This window comes from Pteropus medius, unplaced genomic scaffold, assembly GCF_902729225.1.
Source record: "Pteropus medius unplaced genomic scaffold, Ma_sr-lr_union100, whole genome shotgun sequence".
NCBI classification, from domain to species: Eukaryota; Metazoa; Chordata; class Mammalia; order Chiroptera; family Pteropodidae; genus Pteropus; species Pteropus medius.
Window position 1 is genome coordinate 575,623 of NW_024340851.1, and position 26,602 is coordinate 602,224.

Genomic DNA, 26,602 nt, shown 5'->3' on the forward strand with positions numbered 1-26,602 from the left:
TTCAGTCCTTGTCAGTTTTGCTAGTGTTTGCTCAGATTCCCCTGGGGTTCCACGGTGTCTGTTTCAGAGGGTATGGGGGAAGGGGTCCTCTGTGTTGGGGGTTTTGAAACTGGGGCCGATAAAAATCAACTGTTGTTTCTCTGTGGTCCCATCTCAATTTTCTGCTTTCTGCCCTGATGACTGGGCTCTCATGCTGGCTGTCTAGGACTCACAGCACTTCAAGGCAGGGCTGTTCAGTGAAGTCGCTGCACCTTCACCCCCTCCTCCTCCTGCAGGTAGCTCCAGAGGCTGTGAGAAGCAGCTTCTTTATTTCTCCCAGTCCACTGCCCAACATCCGGGTTTCTGACCTGTGGTAGCTCTTTTGCGCAGATCCCATGCTCAGATGTGCTGGTGTGCAGTTTGGGTGTTTTTTGTTGCGTTTTAGATGTTCAGCTTATTGTTGTTTCAAGGGGAGAGGTCTGAGGATGTCTCTCACTCCACCATCTTTCCATCAGGATAATTTTTGACTTTGTGTTTCAGATGTGGGTTTCTTTTTATCCTTATATTCATTTTCAGTCATATTCCTTTTTCGAGTCCCTGGTTAGGAGAATATACCTATACTTGGCTCTTGCCTAAATTTTAAAATATCTGCTTTCATAATATTAAGGCTACACATAAAAATGAATTCAATATGGCTTTTTTTTTTGACTTCTGAACTCAAAATAATATGGTCATGTTCTTCCAAGGCTTTTAGCTAATACCATATTGCCAATCAGTTCTTCTCATTTGATCAAAAGCCCAAAATGGATATTTCCCTTATATTTTTGAGAAAAAAAGTTGTTAGCAATTTAATACAAAAATGTATTATTGTTGGAAGCAATGTAAATGCTCATCAGCAGATGACTGGATAAAGAAGTTATGGTTCATATATACGATAGAATATTACTTAGCCATTAAAAAAAAAAATGAAATTCTACCATTCACAGTGACATGGATGGACCTAGAGTTTATTATGCTGATTGAAATGAGTCAGACAGAGAAAGATAAATACCATATGATTTCACTTATATATGGAATCTACAGAACAAAAAGAACAAACTAATCAAAAACTTACTCACAAATATAGAAGACAATTTGGTAACGGACAGAGTGGGGAGAGGGCTTGGGGGCTGGAAGAATGGGGTGAAGGGTTAAAGAAGTACAAATTAATACTTGATAGGTGGTCACAGGAATGGGGATCATGGCATAGGGAATGCAGTTAGCAGTATTATATTGGCTAGGTGGAAAACCAGAGTAGAGAAAATGCAATTAGGGGAATTATTTTATAAACTATATAAATGTCTGACCAATGTACTGTATACTTGAAACTAATAAAAATGTATTATTGTTTTAATTTGTATTTCTTTGATTATCAGTGAAGTAGCACCATTTCATAATTTTAAAAATCATTTCGTGTGTGTGTGTGTGCGTACGTGTGTGTGTGTGTGTGTGATGTCTGTTCATTTTCTTTGCCAATTTACCTATTCTGGTCTTAGTGTATTTTTTATCAGTTAGTATTTCTGTATTATGACTATCAACTTTTTTTTGTATTTGTCACGACTGTATTCTCTGGTTTTCTGTTTGCTGGTATAGTCTAAGTTGTTGCACGTTTACTGCAGTGCAATTTGGCAAAATATTTCATGAAGAGAGTTTACTAATGTTCAATCCCTTTGATACAGGGGTTCCATTTTTAGAAATCTTTTCCAAGAAAATAATTTAAAGTGACACAAAGAATTATTCTCAAAGATGTTCTTTGTGAGATGATTAGGGCTTATCATTCTTGAGTTATTAGTAATTCAGAAAATAAAATCTTGGCTTTTTTCTGTTTTTAAAATTGTGGTAAAATATGCATAACATAAAATTCATAATTTTAACCATTTTTAAGTGTTCAATTCAGTGACATTAAATACATTCACAGTGTTGTGCAACTTTCACCACTTACCATCTCCAGAACTTTTTTCATTTTGCAAAACTGAAACTCTGTACTCATTAAACAACGACTCCTTATTCTCTCCTTTCCCCCAGCCCCTAGCAACCACCGATTTACTTTTTGTCTCTATGAATTTGACTACTTTACGTACCTCATATAAGTGGAATAATACAGTATTTGTCTTTTTGTGACTGGTTTATTTCACTTAGCTTAGTGTCCCCGAGGTTCATCCTTGTTATAGTATGTGTCAAAATTGTCTTTCTTTTAAAGGCTGAATATATTCCAGTGTATGTATTTGCCACATTTTGTGTATCCATTTATCCATCAGTGGACACTTGGGCTGCTTCCATTTTTTGATTATTGTGAATAGTGCTGCTATGAACATGGGTGGACAAATATATTTTCATGTCTTTGTTTTCAACTCTTAGGGTATGGACCAAGAAGTGGAATTTCTGGACCATATGTTATTTTGATGTTTAATTTTTTGAGAAATTGCTATACTGTTTTCCATAGTAACTACACCATTTTATATTCCCACCAGCAGTGTGCGATGTTTCTAATTTTTCCACATGCTCGCCACCACTTATTATTTTCTGTATTGTTTTATAACAGCCATCCTAATGAGTGTGAGATGATATCTCACTGTGGTTTTGATTTGCATTTCTCTAATAATTTGTGATGTTGAGAGATCAAATCCCGTTTTTTTATACCTTTTATATAACCAGCTATTCACTTCAAAAATCTTCCTCTCTTCAAAGTCTGGAAGAATATGAAAACATCTGTGTCCTCATTATATTTAATTTCTTTCTAAGGTTTTCAGGACCTTTTGCTGTACATTTCAGATTTCCTCTGTCTGATATTGACCCATATAAATCAATAGAAGTGGGTAGTGGTTGATTGCTCTAATAAATCAACAGACTACTACATTCCTTCATTCCTTCATTAATTCACTCAATAAATACTTATTGAGCACCTACTATGTGTCAGGCACAGTTTCAGATGCTGAGATTTCAGCAATTAACAAAACAGATCAAATCCTTGTCTACATGCAGCTTATATTTCTAGTGGAGTGGGTAGGAGAAAGAGATAGACAAATAAATAAATATGTCAATTGCTGAGAAATGTTATGAAGAACAGTGAAGCAGGGTGAGGTGAATAGAATGTGTTAGAGGTTGCTATTTTATATAGGCATTACTTTGCTTCTGACTCAATGAATGCAAGTTTGTCTCCTTGCAAGGAGTTTTTTTATATAGGGTGGTTAAGAAAGGCCTTCTGCTAAGATAACATTTGAATACATACCTGAAGGAGGTATCCCCATCCTAGAATGTAAGGCGAAAGAGCCTGAGGAAAGGAGAGGTTTAAAATGGTTCTTGAGAATACCAGGCAGAAAGAGAGTGCAAAGGCCCTCAGGCAGCAGTGTGCTTGGTGTGCTCAAAAAAGACAAGGAAGCCATATGGCTGGAGTGGAGTGAGTGAGAGGGAAGGTGTAGGAAATGAAATGAGGAGGTGGTGGTACAGGTTAAATTTTAAAAGTCCTTATAAGCCACTGTAAATACCTTCTCTCTGAGTGAGACAGGAAGGCATTAGAGGCTTTTGAGCAGGCAAATGCCATGACCTGACTGCAAAGATCACTCTGGCTGTTGGATTAAGAATAGATTAGAGGGGGAAAGTGTGGAAGGAGGGAGACCTGTTGGGGATTACTGGTATAAGACAGGTGAAAAATGATGTTGGATTGATTGGACCTGAGTGGTAGCAGTGGTGGTGGTGAGTTGTAAGTTTCCGAATGTATTTCAAAGGCAGAGTTTACAAGGCTTGCTATGGATTGGTGTGGGATGTAATATGTAACAGGATGACAGTACATTTTTTGGAAAGTACAGCTTTCAAGTCACCAAATCAGATCTATACATATCTGCCTCTGTATCTTTCAAAAACTAGGCCATACCTGTTATTGTCAGTAACGAATGTCTTAGTACCTGCTGATATCTTTGAATCATCCTCTATGGTCCTTTCATGGACCAAGGAAAGTGACGGCCTCTTCAGAAAATCACCTCCTACTTGTTGGTAGTGGTTCAGAATTGATTTTTCTACTCTTTCTCAAACTCTTCAATAACATTTTTCTTTCTTTCTGCATATTGTAGCTTAAGTTTGAGGGTAACAAAAGCCTCCTCTATCCAAAAAATTCCCTCCAACTCATCCATACAATAAAGTTTGCACAATATTAGTTACTGTTTTGTTTTAAGGTATTGCCCATAAATATGGTACTAATCACTCATTTGCACATTATGTGCTCACTTCTAAAATGGAATAAATGATGCTTGCCATATAGAGTGTCTGTAAAAGCAAGGGAATGGTGAATGTAAATGTCTAACCAATGCATTGTATACTTGAAATTAATAATAAAATAAAATTAAGAAAAAAGAAAAAGCATTTGAAGAAACAATGGCTGAAATTTCCCAAATTTAATGAAAAACATTACATAACCAAGAAGCTCAATGAACTCCAAATATGACAAACAAATAGATCCATACCCAGACACATCATAGTAAAAATGTTGCATGTCAAAGACAAAGATAAAATCATAAAAGTAGGAAAAAGAAAACTCCCCACACGCAAGGAACCCAGTGAGATTAACAGCAGACTTTTCATCAGAATCAATGGAGGCCAGAAGTCATTAGGATAGTGTATTCAAAGTGCTGAAAGTAAAATATTATCAAACAAGAATCTTATATCCAGTAACATTACTTTTTAAAAATGAAGGCAAAATAAAGGCATTCTATGATAAACAACAAAAAATGCTTTTGAAACTGTAAAAAGCTGTATATCATTCATGATCTTTTTTATTTAAAAATCATACTGGATAGTTCTCTATTAATATTGCATTTCATTATTTTAATATATTTTATTAGAAGTTCAACGTTTACTTTTTAAAACCAAATGAAATGTTAACATGTTAATAAATAGTAACACTTAATACTTATTTGTGAGGGGATGCTTTTTTAGCCTCAAGTAATAGAAAACCAAACCAGAAGTGGCTTTAAGCATAAAGAGAATGTATTATCTCATATGACAAGAAGTTATGAGAGGAGCAGACCCAAAGTTGGTTATCACTGACACTGTCAAGGAAAGAATGGCTATAGTAGCTCTTGGAATCCCATCCTCATTTAATAACATCCAAAAATCTTGTGTCATGGTTTTTTTTAACTCTCTTATTTAAAAAATATTTACATTTTCAATGAACACAAAATAAAGTTGACTCTTTTGGCACATAGTTCTATAAGCTTTAATACATGTAAATACCACCATAATCAATATACAGAAGAGTTCTATCACCTCCCCCCCAACAAACTGCCTCCTGTTATTCCTTTATTACACCTTCCCTTCATTCCTAACTTCTGGCAACCACTGATCTGCTTTCTGTCCTTATAATTTGATCTTTTCAAGAATGCCATCTCAATAGAATTATACAGTATGTAACATTTTGAGACTGTCTTCTTTCGCTCAATATATATCTTTTAGACCATTAAATATATTATATAAAAATGACTCCTTCTTTTTTATTGCTGAGTAGTATTCCAGTGCATCCATTTAGCATTGTTTGCTTATTCATTTGCCCATCGAAAGATGTTTGGGATGTTTCTCATTTTTGGCAATTATCAACAGAACCTCTATAAACATTTGGGAATAGGTTTTTGCATGACCATAAGTTTCATTTCTCTAGGGATGTGGTTCTCAACCAGGGGCTATTTTGTGCCCCCCAAAGGTATATTTGTCAATACTTGTCAATATTTTGATTGTCTCAACTTGGAATCAGAGTTGCTGCTAAACATCCTACAATGCATAGGACAGCCCCCCACAACCAAGAATTAACTGTCTCAAGTTGTTAATTGTGTCAAAGTTGAGAAACCCTGGTCTATGGTAAATGCCCAGGAGTGTGATTGCTGAGTTATATAGTAAGTGTATGTTTATAAGATCATAAGGAAGTCAATTCTAAATCTGCCATTTTTTCTTTCTCCTTCCTTCTTCCAGGAATTTCTCCAGTAGTGCAGACTTGGAAATCGGATAGCCTCACATCAGACCCAGGAGAGGTGGACTGATTTTTTTTTTAAAAAGCATCTGACAAAAATAAAAATACCTTTATTATTTTAGGTACATAATAAAGTGCATTAAAATAAATGTTCTTTGTAGCTTCATACTTCATTGGTCTATAGGCTGATTGGAAGAGCTTGTGTAGTTTGAAGAGTGTCCAGATCAACATTCTGGTATATTTGCCCACAGAAATGCACTTATTAGCACAATTAATTTCTTCCATAAATTACTTACATGATGAGCCAAAGCGCAGCTTTAACCTTGACTTTCTTGCAGCTCATTGGGGGAAACTGATCATAAATGGTTTCGAGAAAGAAATATGTAAAGAAGTTATTTCTGAGTGACAAGGAAGGGGATGCTGTCTTGCTGGTAAGCTTAGAAAGACCTTTTTATTAAGAAAAACCTCCCAGGAATAGTACTCCCAGAAAGATGAATGAAAGGACTTTTAGGAATGGTGTCACTTAGTATGACTTTCTATTTAAAAATTTTTTTTTGTGGTTTTCCAAATTGTCTCAGTTAAAATAAATAATTTTCTTAAAAGGTATAAGCCTCAGGGCACATCAAGAGTGTTCAGAAAAGCTGGCAGTGCCTTGGGCAAGAGAGTTCCAGGATCCCAAGGAGGAGAAGATACTAGCTCAACCCATAGAAAGTACACAGGATCAAGAGAAGCCACATCTGTGTCTAGGTGAACAAAGATACCATCACAGCTCTGTTCCTTACTGGCTGGGTGAACTTGGGCTGCTTATTTAATTGTTCTGTCTTAGTTTCTTCATTTAAATACTGGGAAAGTGATAACAGTTACCTCATAGAGTTTTTTTGTTACCTGCATAAATACATGTAAAGCACTTATTACAATGCCTAGCACATGAGAAATGCTCCCTAATTTTCACCATTAACTATTATTATTATTGTTGTTGTTGTTGTTGTTATAAAACGAGAAATGGTACATAGTATGAGTGAGAGTATTGAAAAAGATAAAAGAAAGCCCCACCCCAAAGAGGGCATTGCCACAAATCTCAAAGATCCTGCTAGGAGGATGTCCCCTCATCCATATACACAAAAAAAGACTTGTCCAGGTGTGTCCCACCCCTTCCCCATTATGATGTTATTGCAAAATATGTTATTCTGCTTTTATTTCTTTTTCTGTGCTACACCTCTACTGAAACTTTGTGGTTTCAGTACTTAAAAGTAAGGAACACTGGGCTATCAAAGGAGAGTTGGATTCCCAAGTTTCTGGATTGTGACACACATAGTAGAAGTCAATCTTGGCCCCTGATATGTAAAGGAGAGAGTACTAAGGTTAAACTATCAAGACCTGGCTAGAAATACTTCAGTTTTGCTAAGGACTGGCCCTGTAAATAGTTTTTTGTGGTGTTTCTTTTTCCCATCCTCTCATAAATGTTTTGAATCATTCTTGATATGTGGATTCAATCTCTTCACAAGGTTCTCTTGCCCATTATTAGGGGAAAGAAACAAATTCGGCACCCAAAACCAAAGAACATGCAGGACAACGTGGGTAATCTCTTCAACAGGCAGCCAAGTTTGTGCTAGAAAGAAGGAGTCACAGGGGAAGAAAGAGGACCAGACAGCCTGACCACAAGGCTCAAATGCAGCTGAGATATAGATGAAGAAGAAGCACACAAGTTTCAGGAAGGAAACAAGGGAAGAGAAGCCTCTCCTTACCAATTAACATGTGCAATTCCAGGCATGTTAGCTGGAATTGCTTTAACATAGAGCTTGAACCAGCTGAGCAACCCCAGGAACTCCCAGGGAGCAAGAAATCTGGAGGAACTTGTAATGGGCAGAAGATGAAATCTTCTCACTAAAAATCTGTTTTGTAGCACACACCAAACAGGATTTTGGTACTTCTGAGGAAACCCCCTGAGTTCCCCCAAAATGAACAAATCAGAAAAAAAGTATAGGTCCGAGGAGGGACAAAGTGCTTCTTTTTTTGGTCACACGCCTTAAGAGCTCAGTGCAATCATCTTGAGATTTCGAAGCTTCCCAAGAAAGAAGTTTCTTATTAGAGAAACTCTGACTGCAGAAAAATGAGCAACAGGAACATTTACCAAGAACTTCTCACAGGTATGTTGTTTTCCTTTCCTTGACCCTTGATTAGCATCTCAGCAATATACAGGGAATTATGGAAAGAGGTCCTTTCCAAGACATAGATGGCATTACTAGAGTCTGAGGGATCAAGAAAATACTTATTTTTTTCTTCAAAGTAACTCATTCAGAAATTTCACTATGAACAGTGGTATTACATGGAGGTGGCATAGCATTTATTATCTATCATATCAGCCAACAAGCCTTGTTCCCTACTGCTTACATCTTTGCACCTATACCCAATGACTTAAGCAGCTCTTAAGAATTTGGGATCTGAAAAGATATCTGTGCCCCCATGTTCATTGCAGCATTATTCACAATAGCAATGATATAGAAATAATCTAAGTGTCCAACAACAGTTGAAATGATACAGAAAATGTGGTATATATGTGCAATGGACTATTATTCAATCATAAAAAATAAGGAAATCCTGCCATTTGCAATAATATGGATGGAACTTGAGGACATTATGCTAAGTGAAATAAGTCACACAGAGACAAATACTATATTATCTCAATTATATATGGAATTAAAAAAAAAAAACTCATAGAAACAGAGATGAGACCTGTGGTTGCCAGAGGTGGGGTAAGGGTAGGGAAATGGTGAGGAGGTAGTCAAAAGTTACAAACTTCCAGTTATAAGTTAAATAAGTTCTGGGGATGTAATGTACAACATGATGACTACAGCTAACAATATTGTTTTGCATATTTGAAAGTTGCCAAGAGAGTAGATCTTATAAGTTTTCATCATAAGGAAAACAATTTTCTGTAACTGTGAGGTAATGGATGTTAACTAAGCTTATCATGGCAATCATTTTGCAATGTATACATATATCAGATCATTGTGTTGCACACCTTAAACTTATACAATGTTATATGTCAATTATATCTCAATAAAACTGGAAAAAAGAATTTGTGATCCCATGTACATCTTAAGTTAGGTGCTGCATAACTACTGGGTAGAATATGCTGTGCAAATTATCACAGTTCTTTAAAAATGTACTTCCATTCTCAGTCTAATAAACTCTCTAAGATAGCATATGCAAGTTTAGAGTTAATTTTCATTTTGACCACTGCAGTGGTTCTTGATTGGTTTTTGCCACACCTCAGAAGTGCCAGGAGTAAGTAAGCAGTTGGAAGGAAAGGGTAGAATTCTAGGTAGCACTCTAGGCCCAAATTATCCACAGTCCATGCCGTGGCCTTGGGGAGCAGGCATCAAGGTCTGTGTTTACACCACCTGTGCTGACGTGGTAAAAGCACTGGATTTGAGGTCAAGAGGCCTGGATTTGAATCTGAATCAATTATACCACTTACTAAGTGCCAAGTCATGCTAACTCTAGGCCTCCTTTCTTCTTCTGTAGAACTTCACGAAGATTATGTGACAGGATTGTAAATTGTAAAGTGCTAAGCAATTTTGAGGTATTTTTATTGAGCATCAAGTCCCATAGACCCCTCAGACTAGAGCATATACCTCCTCTCTCATTTCTCCCATCCCCAGCCAAATTTTCAAATAACTATCAAAAACTTCCAAGAGTAGAAATGCAAGCATCCATTAATCCTAATTTCACAGAAAAAAACCATAAAATATTTTAAAAAATAACAACAAGCTATGCGCAATTTAATTTGTGGCAAGCTTTCAACTGAGACTATTTGTTAGAGTAGCTTGTCACAAATGGCGTCGAGCATTATTTGAAGGAGTGTCATACTCTCAGGTACTGTGTGAGTCATGAAACCCAGTTTTATAAAAGCTCTCACTAGAATGCCCCTTTGTACAAGTTTGGGATGCCTTCAAAGGACACGGGGGTTGGAGGGTGGGTGAGTGGGAGTTAAAAGCAATTGGATCATCAGCCTTGGAAAAGAAGCTCAAACATTCTCCTGAGGCATGATAACTGTGTAAATGTGACAAGAGTATGGTTCTGTTCTCAGAGTTAAGTTTATCTACTGCTGGAAAATTGTTTGATTTGGGTGCTGACTTATCTGCATCAAGACTCAAGTTCCTCAAGTTGTACTCTGTAGTGGGTAGGACCCAGGGAAACACTGAGGTCAAAGACTGCTGTTCCCTGCTGAGCCAGCCCTGCCCTTCGGGGGCCAGAAGTTGTTGAGAAGAAATTTTACATTACGGAGCAAGTGGCTTGAGGTGTGTGTAATGTGTGTCACCCTCTGCTTAGCCTTGATGACCTTGGGAGAGTAGCGAGCTGATTGTTTTCTGTAGTAATACACAGAATAGAGATTGACTTGATAACTGAGGATTGGAGCTAGTTTCAATTCCCTCAGCAGTTATTTCCGTTCAGGGACAAACTGAGGAAGTGGACATGGGAATTGTTTGACATCAAGGCCAAATTCAGATAGGCTGTGCCAATTGTTAACAGAGTGTGGTCCCTAAACCAGAAACATCAACTTCACCTGGGAAGTTGGGGAAAATTCAAATTCTTGGGCCCCTCTTCAGACCAAATGAATCTAAAACTCTGGAGATGTGGCCCAGCAATCCATGTTTTTAAAATCATTCCAGATGATTCTGATTCATGCTTAAACTTGAGAACTACTGGCTTAAGGGCTTCTCATCCTTGGCTGCTCACTTGAGGCATTTGTTTAAAATACAGATTCTGGAGCAGGGCCCAGACAATGCCTGTTTTTAATCCCTAGGTGACTGTTGCTCAGGCAGGATTGAGAACCACAAGTACATTCTTTCCTTATGGACAAGTTACTCAGGACTATGCTGTTTTTGTCATGAACCTTCCATCTCCTTGTCTGGATTATAGGTTAGAGTTCTAGGATTAGATGGCATTTCGTGCCTGTGTTTCTTGGTAGGGAAGCTAGAGTGTCTCTGCCTATCATATTTATTTTGAAAGTGATTTGAAAGTGGTTTACAAGGATGGAAAAAATTTTCATTTATGTAAATATTGAACCCTGGAGCAACAGTGAAAGAATCTGAACTTCTGTTTGCAGTTAAGTAAATCCATTATTTCACATCCTCTTTTCTTGGCTTCCTGTCATAATAGGAAATGTAGAATAATATAGAAACAGGCTAATGTTCATATATACGTGGAGGAATGCATGTTGAACACAGGCAAATATGGCTACATTAATTGAGGGTCTATGTGCTAAACAATGCTATATTTAATCTTTGCAGTAAACTTGTTAGAGCCTTGTTGCCTTTTACATAAAAGACTGAGTTTATGTGATCTGACTTCCTGAAGGACATGTATTGTCAGGCAGAGGCAGGATTTGAACTCAAGTATGTCTGATTTGAGGGAGCTTTTGTTCTTTTACAATCACCAGACTTGCTGTCAGTTCCCTGACCCTCATAGTAACACTGTTGTTTAAGAAGCTAGGCAGGCTGAAGTGAGCTCTTACTGATAGGTTTTGATAAAGGAAAAATATTTGATTTGCTCTGGATGACTCACTGAGCTAACATTAAAATCTAAGTTTTCTGTCTGTCTGCCCGATCAGAAAGTGCATTTTATGGTTAAAAGATGAAGCAGTCCCTCCTTGCTACAGCAATGCAAATGCTGATCAAGAAATCAAGAAAAGAGCTAGGATGTCCCTACTACTCCCTGGGTTTTGAAATAGGGTCCTGACATTTCATATTTGCAAAGAAAGATCCTTGGAGAGCTGTCCAAAAGGCAAGCATGATATAAGGTCACAGTATAAGGGACAATATATATCCAGAGTTAGGAACTCAGTCTTCCTTTGGGCTATACATTGGTTATATTACCAATATCTCAACTATCTTGGTATTCAGCTCCCTATTATTCCTATTTATCTACTTCATCAAACTTGGAAATGTTGATTGTTGTTGTTTTAACTTGGAAGCTATAAATAAAATGTAGTTGAGTAACTGGATTTTTCTTTGTTATCTTATATCTAGGGCAACCAGATGTTGCAGCCTGCTGCAACTCCATTAATGTTTTTTATGTTTGCTGTCACTTTCATTCTTAAAAATGTTGTGATTTGGTTGATAAATTATGTATGGTTATCTTTCTCATGACACCTTCCTTCTTCTTTTTCTTCAGAGCATAACCTAAGAAGTCCTTGTCTCTAATGTCATTTTTATAGGCATGTATCATTTTTACATTTATTCTAGGTAATGTGTGTTATAGTTTCTCCTCACTTCCAGAAAAATCAAATAAAAAGGGATAGGTTTAAATTGCAGAGATTAAAGCCCAGAAGATGAGGACTGGGAGTAACCACTAAACAAATACTTGTACAAACTACTGAGAGGGTTGGGAACTCTCTTTCCATGGAGACCTTGACAGGTAGGTTCAGCATTCTTCAGCTGTGTATTAGGTATAGGTCTGCTTTAAAATCTCGATGACCTCTAAAACTCCCTCCCAGCTCGGGACTCTCTACCTTTTAAGGATAGCGTAGCAGTAAAGGTAAGTGGGTAATATCTGGGGCTAGGATCAGCAAATGATCCCAGGATGGATTAAGCCACAGGACTCCTTCTCTGTTAGAAAAGGAGCAGATGGGTGGCAGTCTAGGCACCTCTTAGTGGAATTTCCTGGTCCATCATTCTCAAGCTAGATTTTTCAACCTTATCCATGGAAGTCAAGGGCAGTGGTAGCCTATGCCCTCTTCTGCCTGAGTCACACTTCTACTCCCTACTTTGCCATCTAAGAGAAGCTGGCTTAGCTTCTGGGATGGGAAAGGCCAGGGTACCCAAAGCCCCATTTGCTCTGAAAGCTCCCTAGTGACTGGGAGCTAAGTAAACGGCAGTTTTCGGGATCAGCCTCTTGCATAACCTTGTTATTTAAGGTCAAGCACTTCCAGTATTAGTGAGGTACAGCTCTCCTCCCCAACTCCTATGCCACCCCAACTTCATTTCCAACCCCACCTAGCACTATTTTTTTGTTGCGCAAATAAAACTATACCTCAGTGAACTGAACAATGCAGTAGCTTTCACTTCCCCTCTTGGGTTTTGCTGAAAAGGTCCAGGAATTTAGACGTGGGTCTAAACCCCCAGCAAGGTCAAGAGGATCTCTGTAGCCACTTCAGCAGTACAGAACGTTTCTTCCCCTGCCCCTCTCCATTTGGATCCATGACCCCTCAGTTCAGTTCTGCTTTCCTCTAGGAACACGAGGAATGCCAGCTGGTGAGTAACATATCAGGAGGCTGTGGGCTGACCAGGAGCCTGGTAGCTCAGTGCTCAGCAACAAGCTTTTGTTCTGAGTAACTTGGTGGATACTGGGCCATTAATTGAATTCTAGGATACAGATGAGGAAACTGAAGCTAAGACAAGTAATTAACTTGAGCATAGCTGGTAAATGACAGAGCTGGGATTTAAAGCCATGTTTTGTAGACTTCAAAGCTGAACCTACTTCAGGTCTAAGAACTTCCAGCCCCTTTTCCTTACTTTCCAGGAATGGGATGGATTGAAAAGATCAGACACTTCCAGTAGAATTTTTCACTGGGATTTAGGGAAGGCTTCAAGCTCCTTAGGGTCCAGGCAATGTGCAATCAATCAGCATTCCTGCTCTCTAAGAGATGCAATGGTGAACGACTTGTATCAGGCCCGTATAAACTGTTCAAAGTTAGGTCCCCTTCTGGTACTGTCTTGGTGCAGAGTCAAACACAAATCTAACTTAAAAGCTTTTCCCTGAAGAGAACCTTTTCTGTTGATTTTCTTAAACGGGCAGTGCAGAGTTTCACACAGCATGTCAAACAGTAAAGCTTGACAAAATTCCTCTTCTTTTGTCCATCTCCTTAAAGACTCTGTAGCAACAGTTCAAATCTCTGTCTCTTTTTCCCTCCCACCATTATCACTCATTTTCTTTCTTACTCCATACTGCTCTCTCTAATTCTTTCTTCTCAGCACACCTAAAAATTTGTGCATTTTGCCTTCAGGCTTCTGGGACATGTGTAACCCCCTTGGCCATCTAATCTGGTTTCTTGCTCTTGATGTTTTTCTCCTGTAGGGAAGAACCCCCCGCCTCCCCCATTTTTGGTGAATTCTAAAGTCTGGCCTCCTTCTTGTTATACCTTGATGATGTAGAAATGATCATTAGGTTACGCATGTCCTGAAAAACTGATGATGTTATCAGTGAATAGGATGTTTTGATCATTTCAGAACAAAGTTAAAACACTTAGGCTTGACTTTCATGGTCTTCTTGTATTTGGGATAATAAACAAGTCTCAATTCCTGCTTAACAAGAATTGACATTTATTGAGCATCTATGACATGCTAGGGCTTATGCTAGGCAATTTCATCCATGTTATCTCATTTAAACTTAGAAAAAACCTCGGAAGGTATAGGTTTTTAACTCTCATTTGATATATTTTTCAAAACTAAGGTTCTCAGGGGTTTAAGTGACTAGTCCAATGTTACACAGAGCAAAGGTTCAAATCTGATTCCAAAGCCCATACTCTTTCCATTGTATCATATCACCTGTTTATAGGTGAAGTGAGGTATAAATAATAATAATAAGTTATTTTATGACTAAAATATTTGAAGTTGCTTTCTAATTCTACTTTTTGTGATTATTAAACACGGTTTTGCCACTGAACTAGAAATACAATTTAATGATAGTCAAATCTGGTGTTCTCTACACCATAAACCATAAAAAGTTAGCAATAGTTTTCATTATAAATGTTTGACTAATCCACAAATATACTATCATTTTAATAAAAAAAAACCCCACAAACAATCTTTAAATCTTTTCTTTTGGAAAAAAGTTTACTAAACCTTTTAGTCAATGGAGATTTTGCTGAGAATATGATTAGAGTCAGCATTAAATATGTGAAGTCATGTGGCAATTATATTGTTAAGAGAGACTTATCTCTTTGTTTCCTTTTACTATTCTTATCCTTAAGGAATCCTTGTATCAAGGCGCTAAATACAAACAGACACATAAGTACAAGTAAAACTAGGGAAATCTGAACAAGATGAGTGGGTTATATCAATGCCATTATCCTGGTTGTGATATACTATAGTTTTACAAGATGTTATCATTGGGGGAAACTAGGCAAAGTGAACAAGGCATCTCTCTGTATTATCTCCTACAACTGCATGTGAATCTATAATTATCTCAAAATAGAAAGTGTAATTTGAAAACAAAGTAATTTAGGTTTCTCTTTGTCCATTAAAATGTCCTAACCTGAAGTGTTGAGGTTTAAGAAAAAGAAATTCCATAGAGTTTAGAATCTTCTGGGTGCTAATTTTAGGCACACTCTTATCTGTGCAAGTGATGCTGGAGAGCTCTACTGGAACGTCCAAAAGAAGACACAACCTGGAGTTCTGGTGACCAGGTTCTTGTCTAATGACATGAAAAAGAATACATTGACAAGAGAAATATCAAGCAGAAAAGCACAAGATTTATTGAAGTGAAAGTATACACTTAAGAGGGAAGTGTGGGCAAACTCAGAGATGGAGTCACCCCGAGGATGTCTGGATTATGGGCCTTTGTCCTTCTTGGGGGCAAGGCCCTGGTCGTGGTACTGGCATAGTCTCATCGTCTCCTCTCAGCAGGCAGGGAGCTTGGTTTCCCACTCTTTCTTCCTTATTTGGTATTTCTGGAACTGTCAAGGCATCAGGTGCATGATAGGACTGCAGTATCTACAATGCAGATGACATTGTAATGATATTACAATTAGCCAAAGGTCAGGTCTCGGCCAAAGATGTCCTCTAAGATAGAAAGGACCAGTTTGAGCTTGTCTCCCCTTGCGGGAGCTAAAACAGAAAGAGAGCTGAAGAAAGGAAAAATTCTGGAGCCATATCCTGAAAGGGGAGGGGACATCCCTAGGCTATCTATCCTGTTTCAAAAGTACAGCAGCAACTGCCTTGAAAAGCTTTAAACGGTTTTCTGATCTTGTCAGTTTCTACTGACAAGAATTACATGATGGGGAGACTTGCAAGTCAGTTGACTTCCAGTACAGCGAGAACCATAGCTCCTCCTTTCCTGTGTGGGCATCCCACTTCAAGTTTAATAGGCTGGTTTGGCAGAGACCTATCCAAAAGAGCAACTGTAGCCTTGTGGGGAAGGAAGAGGGGTATGTCTGGCTGTCAAGGGGCCAATGCATAGCAAAGGACACAGAAACGTCAATGTATGGGGTACATAGTGGACAGAGGAGGATCAGGAATGGAATTGGGTAGCTAATGGAGGAAACACTCAACTTTCTGTTTTTCCTGATGAGCTAGCTAATATGTTCTGTATTGATTAATAAATTTTCCTCCTTTCTTCTCATATATTTTGCTCCTTAAATGACTAGGGGGAAGTCAAGTTCCAGATATTTTAAGAAGCGGAGCTTTAGAATTTCTATAGCAGCTTTGTGCTAGATTGCATCCAACACATTTTATTTTTGTGCTATTTTTTCATTGTAGAGGAAAAATATTAAGGTACCTGGAATAAGATGCTTAGCTTTTGGATTCTTTTGGTATAGCAAGCTTTGCTACCAGAAAGTAAAGCTTTAGCCTTGGGGATCTCTAAAGAAGGTGAATTAATTTCACCTGATCAGCATAAATGAAGAAAATCAAGATTAGCAGGACAAATTTACAAACTAGTCAAAGTAGTCTTTCATGTTTCCTGCCTCCTCACTTTGTGTACCCTTTTATCTCTTCACTGGGGCTCCTTCCTTCCCTCCTCCACTGTCCAGTATTCTCATACCCTCTCCTTACTGACATTTTAGAGGTTTTTCTTTCTGGAAGAATACAGGAAAAACTGATAACAGAGATTGCCTCTGGGGAGGAGGCCTGGGGGATTAGGGTGAGAGGGAAACTTAAGTTTTTACTATATGTCATTTTGTGCTGTTTGAATTTTTATATATCTGCATGTAACACCTATTGGAAAAAAAGTTAAAACAAAAAATTTAAAACTTTTTTCAGTGAGGAATTTTCTATCTAGGCAGTTCATGGCATATAACATTTTAGTGGAAGATATTCTAGGCTGACGTGATGTAGATCAAACCTTATTTTCCTTAAAAAACAGTTTTAGAAATAAGTTACATTTTAAACTGAAAGCCTGATGCCAAGATTTTTAAATAAAACAACCATAAATATCATATTTAATCAAATGCTAAATCCTATGTTTGTAGACTAAATTTTATACATATGGTAAAAATACATCCTGAATTTTAGTTAGTTCCAATGAAAAATATTGTAACTTTGAATAAGACAAGTGTGTATTAGCATGTCTTGATTTTCGGTTCAAAAAATATGGTTGGCATAGATAAAAATTTTCTAAAATGTATATAAATTAGGTAGAATAACACAGTCACACTATCACAAAATTGTATTAAATAGGATAAAGTCTGCTATAAAAAATTCTTATTTCTTCACAATCCCTGCCTGATTGTGAATGCTCTAACCAGAAGAGTTTGGCTCTGTGCCCTGTTCCATTTCTTTTAAAGACTCTGTGCATCATACTACTGTGATGGGGCTAAAATCAAAATCAATCTGCAAAAAACAGTGCTGTTTGGGTCTTTGCACAGATACCTCCCTATTCACTCTTTTTAAAAATTTTATTTATTTTTAATTAGTTTCAAGTATACAGTACATTGATTAGACATCTAGATAGTTCATAAAATGATTCCCCCAATTGCTCCCTCCCTCCCCTGACCCTCCACCTAGCCAACATATTAATGCTAACTGCATTCCCTATGCTATGCTCCCCATCCCCGTGACCATCCATCATCTATTAATTTGTACTTCTTTAACCATTCACCCCATCTCCCAGTCCCGCAAACCCCCTCCACTCTGTCCATCACCACATTGTTCACTATATTTGTGAGCCTGTTTTTGATTAGTTTGTTCTTTTTATTTCTTAGATTTCGCATACAAGTGAAATCCTATAGTGCTTATCTTTCTCTTTCTGACTTAAATACCTTCTAGGTCCATCAAAGCAATATCTTTATCCATACCCTTCTTTTCAGTCTGTGTGTGTCTTTTAATCTGAAGTGAGTCTTTTGTGTTTTTTCTTCTTAAAGAAGTCCCTCCAACATTTCCTGTAATACTGGCTTGGTGGTAATAAATTCCTTTGGCTTATTTTTGTCTGGGAAGCTCTTTATCTGTACTTCCACTCTAAATGATAGCTTTGCTGGATAAAGTATCCTTGGTTGTGGATCCTGGGTCTTCATCCTTTCGAATATTTTTTGCCAAGCCCTTCTATCCTACATAGTTTCTTTTGAGAAAACAGCTGCCAGTCGTATGGGTGTTCTCTTATAAGTAATTATCTGTTTTTCTCTTGCTGCTTTTAATATTCTTTGTATTTAACCTTTGGCATTTTAATTATGATGTGTCTTGGTGTGGGCCAAGATTTTTGGATCCCTGATTTTTGTAATTCTCTGAGCTTTCTGGGGTTTTATGTCCATTTCCTTCACCAGGTTATGGCAGTTTTCCATCATTATTTCTTCAAACAGCTGTTTAACATCTTGATTTTCTTCATTTATGCTGATCAGATGGATATTTGGACCCTTAATGGTGTCCCATATGCTCCTTAAATTATTTTTATAGTCTTGGCATCTTATCTCTTGCCATTCTGATTGAGTGTCCTTGGCTTTCCCATCCTCTAGATAGGGCATTTGATCTTTTTCTTTGTTCACTTTGTTTATTCCTTTGTTTATTCCATTTAATATACTTCTCATCTCAGATAATGTGTTCTTCATTTTAGACTGGTTCCCTTTTATAATTTCATTTCCATTTTTATGTTTTTTTTTATCTCTTTGTCGAAGTTCTCACTGAATTTATCTACACTTCCCAAAAGTTCATTGAGCATCTTTATAACCAGTGTTCTGAACTCTGCATCTGTTAGATTGCTCGACTCCATTATTTCTGGATCTCTGTTCTGTTCTCTCATACGGTTTCTGCTTCTTTATCTTCCCATTTTGGCTGCCTTTCTGTGTCTGTTTCTATGTACTAAGCAAAGCTCCTAAGTCTCCCGGCCTTATTAGTGTGGATTTGTGAAGTAGGTGTCCAGTGGCACAGTCCTGAGAGGGGTTCAGCTGCAAGCCAAATTTAGCCCCAGCTTCTACCCCTCCGGGCCCACCTGTTAAGATTCAGCAAGCAATCCATACATGCTTTGCTTATAGTTGCCTCAAAAGGACACACCAGAAACCGAGGCCAGCTGCCTCCAGTGTGAGTCTAGGCACTGTTCAATAAGAAGCACCTGACTTGCTGAGGTTATACCTGGATATGGCTTGGGTGGAGCCATGATTTGGGGGGAGGCAGGGTTTCAGGGAATCCTCTGGCAGAGCGACCTCTGTTATCCAGTTTGATGATGTCATGGCTATGGCGATCAATGTGTCCGGCACACTGGTATGGGGGAGGGCTCAACAGGGAACGATGGATACTGCTGGCATTTCTGTACAGAGTGAGTCTCGTCTTGGCCCTCACTCTGACAATATCTCCCTGTAAGTCCCTGGTGCCCCCTATGTGCAGAAGAATTGGCACTGGTGCTCAGAGCGAGCAGGTCTGTCACCACGAAAATCCGCTCGCGGACGCGGCCCCTTTAAGAGGTGTCTGCCACAGCCTCCACCTCCATCTCAGCAGCTCGAGACCGAGAAACCCCACATCCTCTCCCCGTCCTACTTTCTGCCGTTGCAGGGTGATTTCTTGTATTTCTCCTTAGTTGTATGGCTTATTCATCTAGATCCCAGGCTATTTTTCCTAACTGCTGCTCCTTGTTTCTGTCACAACTTTGATTTGGTTGCCAGAAGGATGAACAGATCCTCTATCATCTACGCCATTATTTTTTCTCCATAAACTAGAAAATACGTCTCACTTTTTGGTGTGCTCTCTCAGCTTTGATTCCATAACATCTCAAAGATTCCAGAAGAGTGTTGAACCATGTGACAAAAGTCTTCAGGTGAGCCTGGAAGCAATCTTTAAATAAAAACCATATTCGCTCTTTTAACCATCTGTTCTCCCTTCTTATCTCCCTGGCATGCTAAACCTAGTTCCACACCTGCTTCTAGAAGCCCTTCATTTTGACCACCTTTATGAACTTCACTCCTTCTCTGGCTTACAGGTCTCAGCTTCCTGCTTTGGCTTTGGTTCTGAATGCTCCTTTGATTGCAGTCACACCAGCAGCTTCCACTAACCTTGTCCCCATGGAAACTATACCAATGAGGCTTGTCCCTTTCTGTCCCTTTTCAGGGCAGAAAATTTGGATATTTGGACAAGTTTGGATGTTTACACTTTTCCTTCACTTAAAATTTCCTGTAACAAACAGGGATAGATTTTAGTGGTCGTATGGGTATCTCTTGTCATCAATGATAGCAGAGAACACATTAATCTGGCAGTTCTATCTTGTTCCACCCAGTTTCCCCCAGCCACACAATACTTATGCAAGACATATTGACTTATACTACTACTTCTTCTTCCTCTTCTGCTCAACTTCCTCTTTCTCCTTCTACTTATATTTACTTTTACAATGAAATCTCTCATCCTTTGATCTATTTTCTTCTTGTTGCCTAACAAGGTTAAAATGCCTTAAAGCATTGGCCTCTTAGTACTGCATCAATCTACTCATCTCAGTCATTATGCCAGGACGCTGCCTTGAAATTAGAGCATTTTAGAACATTAGAGCATTGCTTTTTCATTTTATCTGTCATGGACAGGAATATAAGTTGTAAGCATAAACTTACGACACCATTTTTTTCTGGAATATTTTAGAATTTATACACCAAATTAGCATTCTTCAAAGCAATCACTGAGATAGAATAACACAAACATCACTATGATAAAATCATTACTACAAATGTTTGGGGGCTCCTCTTTTGGAATTAAGGGATGACAGAATATAGTGGAAAGAACATGAAGTTCTTTGATTTGAATCACTAATCTGTCACATATTAGCTGTGCAATATTTGTGCAAGTCTTGCTCTCTGAGCTTCCAGTTCCCCATATATAAAATGGGGTTAAAACTGTTTGTCTTGCTGAGTTTTGTAGTGAGTCAATAATGCCCATGAAAGTTCCAGGCATATAGTAAGTGCTTGATATTTTCATGCTTCCATATTTAGAACCAGTTTACTATTTGTGCAAGAAAATTATTGTCCCTACATACTCTCCCTTCGTTGATGACTCTGTTTGCCCCTCCTGCTTTGTGTTCTGGTCAAACTCAATTATATTATTTTCTTGAAAAAATTAGGAGTAGGAGGGAATTTTTCCGACTTTATCAAAACCTACAGCAAATAAAATAATTAATGGAGAATCTATAGAAGTTATTTAAATCATTAAACCAACAAGGGATTAATATCTAGGATATACAAAAATGACCACTGATTATAAGGAGAAAACAAACAAACAAACAAACAAACAAGAAACCTGATAGGAAAATGGAGAAAGGATATAAATAGGCAGGTCACTGAAAGAAAAGTCCAAATGGCTACCAAGTTTATGGGAATATTCTCAAAATCACAAATTCTCAGAAATATGTCAATAAAAGACAATGGGATATCACTTTAATACCATAAGAATTACAAAAATTATAGAAGTGGATAATACCAAGGGTTACTGATGTTGTAAGCAGATGGGCCCTCTTATGTACTATTCTTGAGAGTCTTAATATCACAGACATCAATAAGTGGCTTACTTATAAAAGCTTTTTAAGTCATACTTTGTGATTCTATTTATTATAATACTGTGGTGATCATCAATGTACCAAAGCAAAAAATTCCAGTTTTGTTAGGTATATGTATATATATCCAGTTTCTATAATGGATGCTTGCTTTGTGATTCTTAGAATAAAATTATACTAGAAAATATGTCATTTTTTTATGTGTGTATGAAAATATATACAAAGGAAAGAAAACAACCCAAAGCAACTGTACTGTTTTCTTCATTCCTTTGTAACTACCAGTGTTCTTGAGAAAAGAGCTAGAAGATCCACACAAAAATGGTATTGGCCTAGAGTTAGGGCAAAAAAAAGGGAATAACCTTTTATTGAGCTCTGCAGTGTACCAGGCACCGCGCTGGGAACTTTAAATTGTTAGTTGTCTTGTTGAATCTGTACAATGTTATGAGAGAGTAGGCATTATTATCTCATTGTATGGATAAGGAAAGAGGTTCAGAAGGGCTAAACAGTTTGTCAAAGGATACAGGATTAGAGCCAAGGTCTATTTGGGCTCGTGCTCTTTTTCACTACATTCCCATGAGTGGCTGTAGGAACAAGTGGAAAATGGGAAGCAAAGCTGGAGAAAACTTGGTCAGCACACATCAGAAAGTAAACTGACAGAGCTAAGATTATTGTAGTTGTATTTTTTCTGTTTACCAGGAATGCCATATGCTGATAATGAGTTTAATTGCCTGAGAGATGTAAATGTAAACTATGGTGAAATGAGTGGCTTTATAGCAAGGACTCTGTATTTTCTGTATTCATTCACATTAAGATAGAAGTAACCTGTAAACCTTGATATTTTTTTCATGTACCATGGATAATTCTTTTAACTGGACTGAGATCCACAGACCCCAAAGTGCATTTCCAGTGGTGAAATTTCAGGTATCAGCCCAAACAGCAAGGGAGGTATTTTATTATACAGGGGTGAGAGGAGGGTTGGGGAGCATCTTAATTCTCTAAATTAAATTAAATATGCAATTGCCTCCTCTGCCTTTATGTGCTAACAATTTTGATTATAGGAAGAATAATGCTGGTCTTCGCTGATACACTTTAGAAATGGATTTGTTTTGGAAGTTAACATTGGGACAATTTTTTTAAGTTTTCTTGAAGTAGCTATGAGATATTTATTAAGAGAGAGAAATTTAAACTAAACAACTTTCTTTTTCCTTGCAGCCAAGTCACATGGAAGAAACATTTCTTCAAAAATGAGCATCACACATGTGAAAGGATTTTTTTTCTAATAGTAACTCTAATGCCTGGGGCTGATAAGATGTGCTTAGATAACCTGGTTCATTTTGATTGGGCTTTCTCTGCTGTCTTTGGTAGAGACATACGGGTTCAGTAAATGTACACAGTATGAATTGGACATTCACCATGTGTTCTGCATTTGGAAGAAGATCACCAACTTGACAGATGCCATTTGTGACATCCCTGGATACATTACTCACCTCAACCTGACACAAAACCAAATTCAGGTCCTTCCTTCTTATTGCTTTACTAATTTGTCTGCTCTGGTGGACTTGCGACTGGAGTGGAATTCCATTTGGAAGACTGAGGAGAAGGCCTTTTGGGGACTTGAAAATCTGACCCTTTTGAACTTAGTAGAAAATAAGATTCAAAGTGTGAATAACTCCTTTGAGGGCCTGTCCAACTTGGAGACTTTGTTTCTGAGCCATAATCAAATCACCCACATTCACAAAAATGCCTTTGTCCCTCTTTTCAAATTGAAACATTTAAGTTTATCTAGAAAACTTATTACCAACTTTTCCAATATTCTTGAAGCAGTCCAGCATCTTCTGCACCTGGAATACCTTGATCTTACTAACAACAGCATCATCTCCTTAGACCACAGGTCATTGGTTTCCCTAACCCAGCTGAGCCTGCAGGGGAACAAGCTAATGGAATTAACTTTCTCTTCTTTGTCACTGCCTAATCTGACCACTCTGGATGTCTCTCAGAATAGCCATGGAATTATCCAGAATGTGACTCTGTAAACTCTGCCCCAACTGAAGAGGTTGAATCTGAGTGGAACACTGGTGAAACTGGAGATGCTTCCAGTCAAACACCTACAGAATCTAAGGGAAATGGACCTTAGTAACCGAGAGTTTAGAGCTGGTCATTTAAATTTGAATACAGTGTGTCACCTCCTCAGAAACTTGCCCATATTAGAGGTTTTGGTTTTTAGGAAAAATGCCACTGATGCAAGAGGCATAAAGCACTTTGCCAACTGTACCAGGCTTTTATCCCTTGACCTGAGCCAAAGCAGTGATTTGGTTCACCTCAATGACAGTGAGTTTGATGCTATGCCCAGCCTGTAAAGGCTGAATCTAAATATGTGCCAACTTTCCTTTGTCAGCAACAGGACCTGGAGTGCCCTCCAGAACTTGACAGACCTAGACCTGAGCCACAAAAGTTTTAAAAGATTTCCAGATTTTGCATTTTCACCCTTGAGGTACCTAAAATCTCTTTCTCTCTAGAAATCCCATTACAGAACTCAATAATATGGCCTTCTATGGGCTGTATTCATTGAAGAAACTCAACTTGACTGGGTGCTGGATAGTGCAAATTGACAGATACTCCTTTGCTCAACTTTCAAATTTAGAGATTTTAGACCTTGGAGACAATAATATTCGAACTCTGAAGCACAGAACTTTTAAGTTTCTGAAGAAACTCCAAGTTCTGATTCTCTCCTGGAACTGCCTGAATGTTATAGAGAAGGGTGCATTTTCTGGTCTTACTTACCTCTATAAACTTGATCTGGCATACAATATCTTGTCAAGTTTTCAGGCAGGTCTTTTCTTGGGCATTGAAAATCTAGAAGTTTTGAATCTCGGTTTTAATAAAATTACATATGAAACCACTAAGACCTTGCTATTTCCTCCATTTATGAACCTCAAGTCTTTGAAACAACTTAACCTAGAAGGACAAATGCATGGGATTCAGGTTATTCCAACCAACCTCTTTCAAGGGCTGAATGGCTTGCAGGAGCTACTCCTAGGAAAAAAATCCACGGCATTTTTGGACCATCTCCAATTTGACTTCTCGACTAATCTCACAGAATTGGATATCTCAGAAACAAAATCTGGAGATCGAAGTCTTCATTTAAATATTTCTTTATTCCAAAAACTCAAAAAACTGAAAATGCTGCACCTGGAAAACAACAACATAGAGTCACTGGTTCCTGGCATGTTCTCCAGCTTAGAAGGCCTTCAGGTCTTCTCTTTAAGATTCAACAACCTAAAAGTCATTAATCAAAGTCATTTGGAGCATCTGAAGTCTCTGATGTACTTTGATCTCTATGGGAACAAACTTCAGTGCAACTGTGACAATGTGTGGCTCAAGAACTGGTCAATAAACACAGCAAATGTTCATACCCCTTACCTTCGAAGCTACCCCTGTTAGCAGCCAAATTCCCAGAGTTTGTTGATAGATTTTGATGATGCTATGTGTAATTTTGACCTGGGCAAGGTTTACTTCTTATGTTCTTTCAGTCTGGTCCTCACAACCATGGTCTTCTCTTGGTTCAGTGCCAAGATGGCTTCATCTCTACATTATGGGCTCTTCATATTTCAAGCCTGGTACCTGACCAAGTGGCATAAAACAGAGAAAGAGTTTATCTATGATGCCTTTGTCTCTTTCACTGCCTCTGATGAGCAGTGGGTATATAAAGAGCTTGTTCCAGCTCTAGAAGAAGGTGGCCAGCCCACCTTTAAGCTCTGTCTTCACCACCAGGACTTTGAACCAGGTATGGACATCTTTGAGAACATTCAGAATGCCATCAATACTAGCCAGAAAACTTTGTTTATGGTCAGTAACCACTACCTACACAGTGAATGGTGCCACCTTGAAGTACAGCTGGCCAGTATCAAGATGTTCTCTGAGCATGAGGATGTTATCATCTTGATCTTCCTGGAAGAGATCCCAAACTATGTTATCCAGTTACCACCGACTCAAGAAACTTGTGAAGAGGCATACATTTATCACATGGCCTGACAGTGCCCATGAGAGGCCACTCTTCTGGGCTCATATTAAAAATGCATTGGGCAATAAATCTGTGGAGAAAGACAATGCACAGCTAATTGTGGTTGAATAACTGGAAGTCTTCATGACCTCATATCCAATGTTGCCCAATGTGTATACGCTAAGAGTGTTACTGAACGTACCTGCTCTGCAGGGAAAAGGACATTAGCTGCTCTTGACCATAAGAACCAGGATCATTTGGTTAATGTCCATCAGGCAATAGGAAGAGTGAAAGGGGATGCTTGAGGAATATTCAGGAACAGTGTCCCCACTGTTAGGGGATTAGATATCTGGAAAGTATATCTGTTTTATTAAGGGGAAGACTTAGGAGACATTCTGGGGATCAGGAGAGCCCTCATATGTGCTTGAGAACATTACCCCCGTCGTGTCTCCAAATCAGTTCCTCTCAAAATAGATTGAATTGCACTCCTTCTAAGAACCTGTAACAACAGAAACACCATGCAGGGCTCAATAAAAGCAAAAAAAAAAAAAAAGTTAGGATTCTGGTGTATTCTTCTTTAGGGCATAAGATTCTGAAAGTCTGTTTTTTTCCCTCTGTTTTAGTCAGAGCTCGAGAGTTAAGAAAGTCCTAGTTTGGATACATCAATTTACTAAATGGGAAGCAGCCTTGATGAACTAGCAGTGCAATGATGACTGCAGAAAGTATCACTTAGCTGTGATAAAATAGACTTCATGGACAAAGTAGTTTCTGGCAAGGGCACAGACTCCATAGGCTTCATGCTTCGGGCACCAGGCACACACCAGTGTCCTGTAGCAGACAGTGCCTATTGGAAGCAACACGCAGCATAGGGGCCATGTTTCCTGTATTAGGCAAAGGTGCTATAAATTCCTGTAGGAAGGAAGGCTTTCCTACAGGAAAAGTGCAACAAATTTCTA

The 26,602-nt window shown here is 38.2% G+C and overlaps 2 protein-coding genes across 2 annotated transcripts in view; both read left to right on the plus strand.

Annotated features, from left to right (window-relative positions):
- ATP7A (ATPase copper transporting alpha) overlaps window positions 1-6,120 on the plus strand; it is a 77,204-nt gene extending 71,084 nt beyond the window's left edge. Inside the window, exon 19 of the mRNA XM_039849336.1 lies at window positions 5,974-6,120. Within this exon, the coding sequence (XP_039705270.1) occupies window positions 5,974-6,010 (37 nt within the window). The 3' untranslated portion in view covers window positions 6,011-6,120. The remainder of the gene's footprint in view (window positions 1-5,973) is intronic.
- Window positions 6,121-19,356: 13,236 nt separating this feature from the next.
- LOC120591952 (toll-like receptor 13) lies at window positions 19,357-26,262 on the plus strand. Its single transcript, XM_039849595.1, is given in 4 exon segments — window positions 19,357-19,383; window positions 22,966-24,146; window positions 24,148-25,614; window positions 25,616-26,262. Coding segments are annotated over 4 exon segments (2,838 nt in total). The 3' UTR covers window positions 25,779-26,262.
- The last annotated feature ends 340 nt before the right edge of the window (window positions 26,263-26,602 follow it).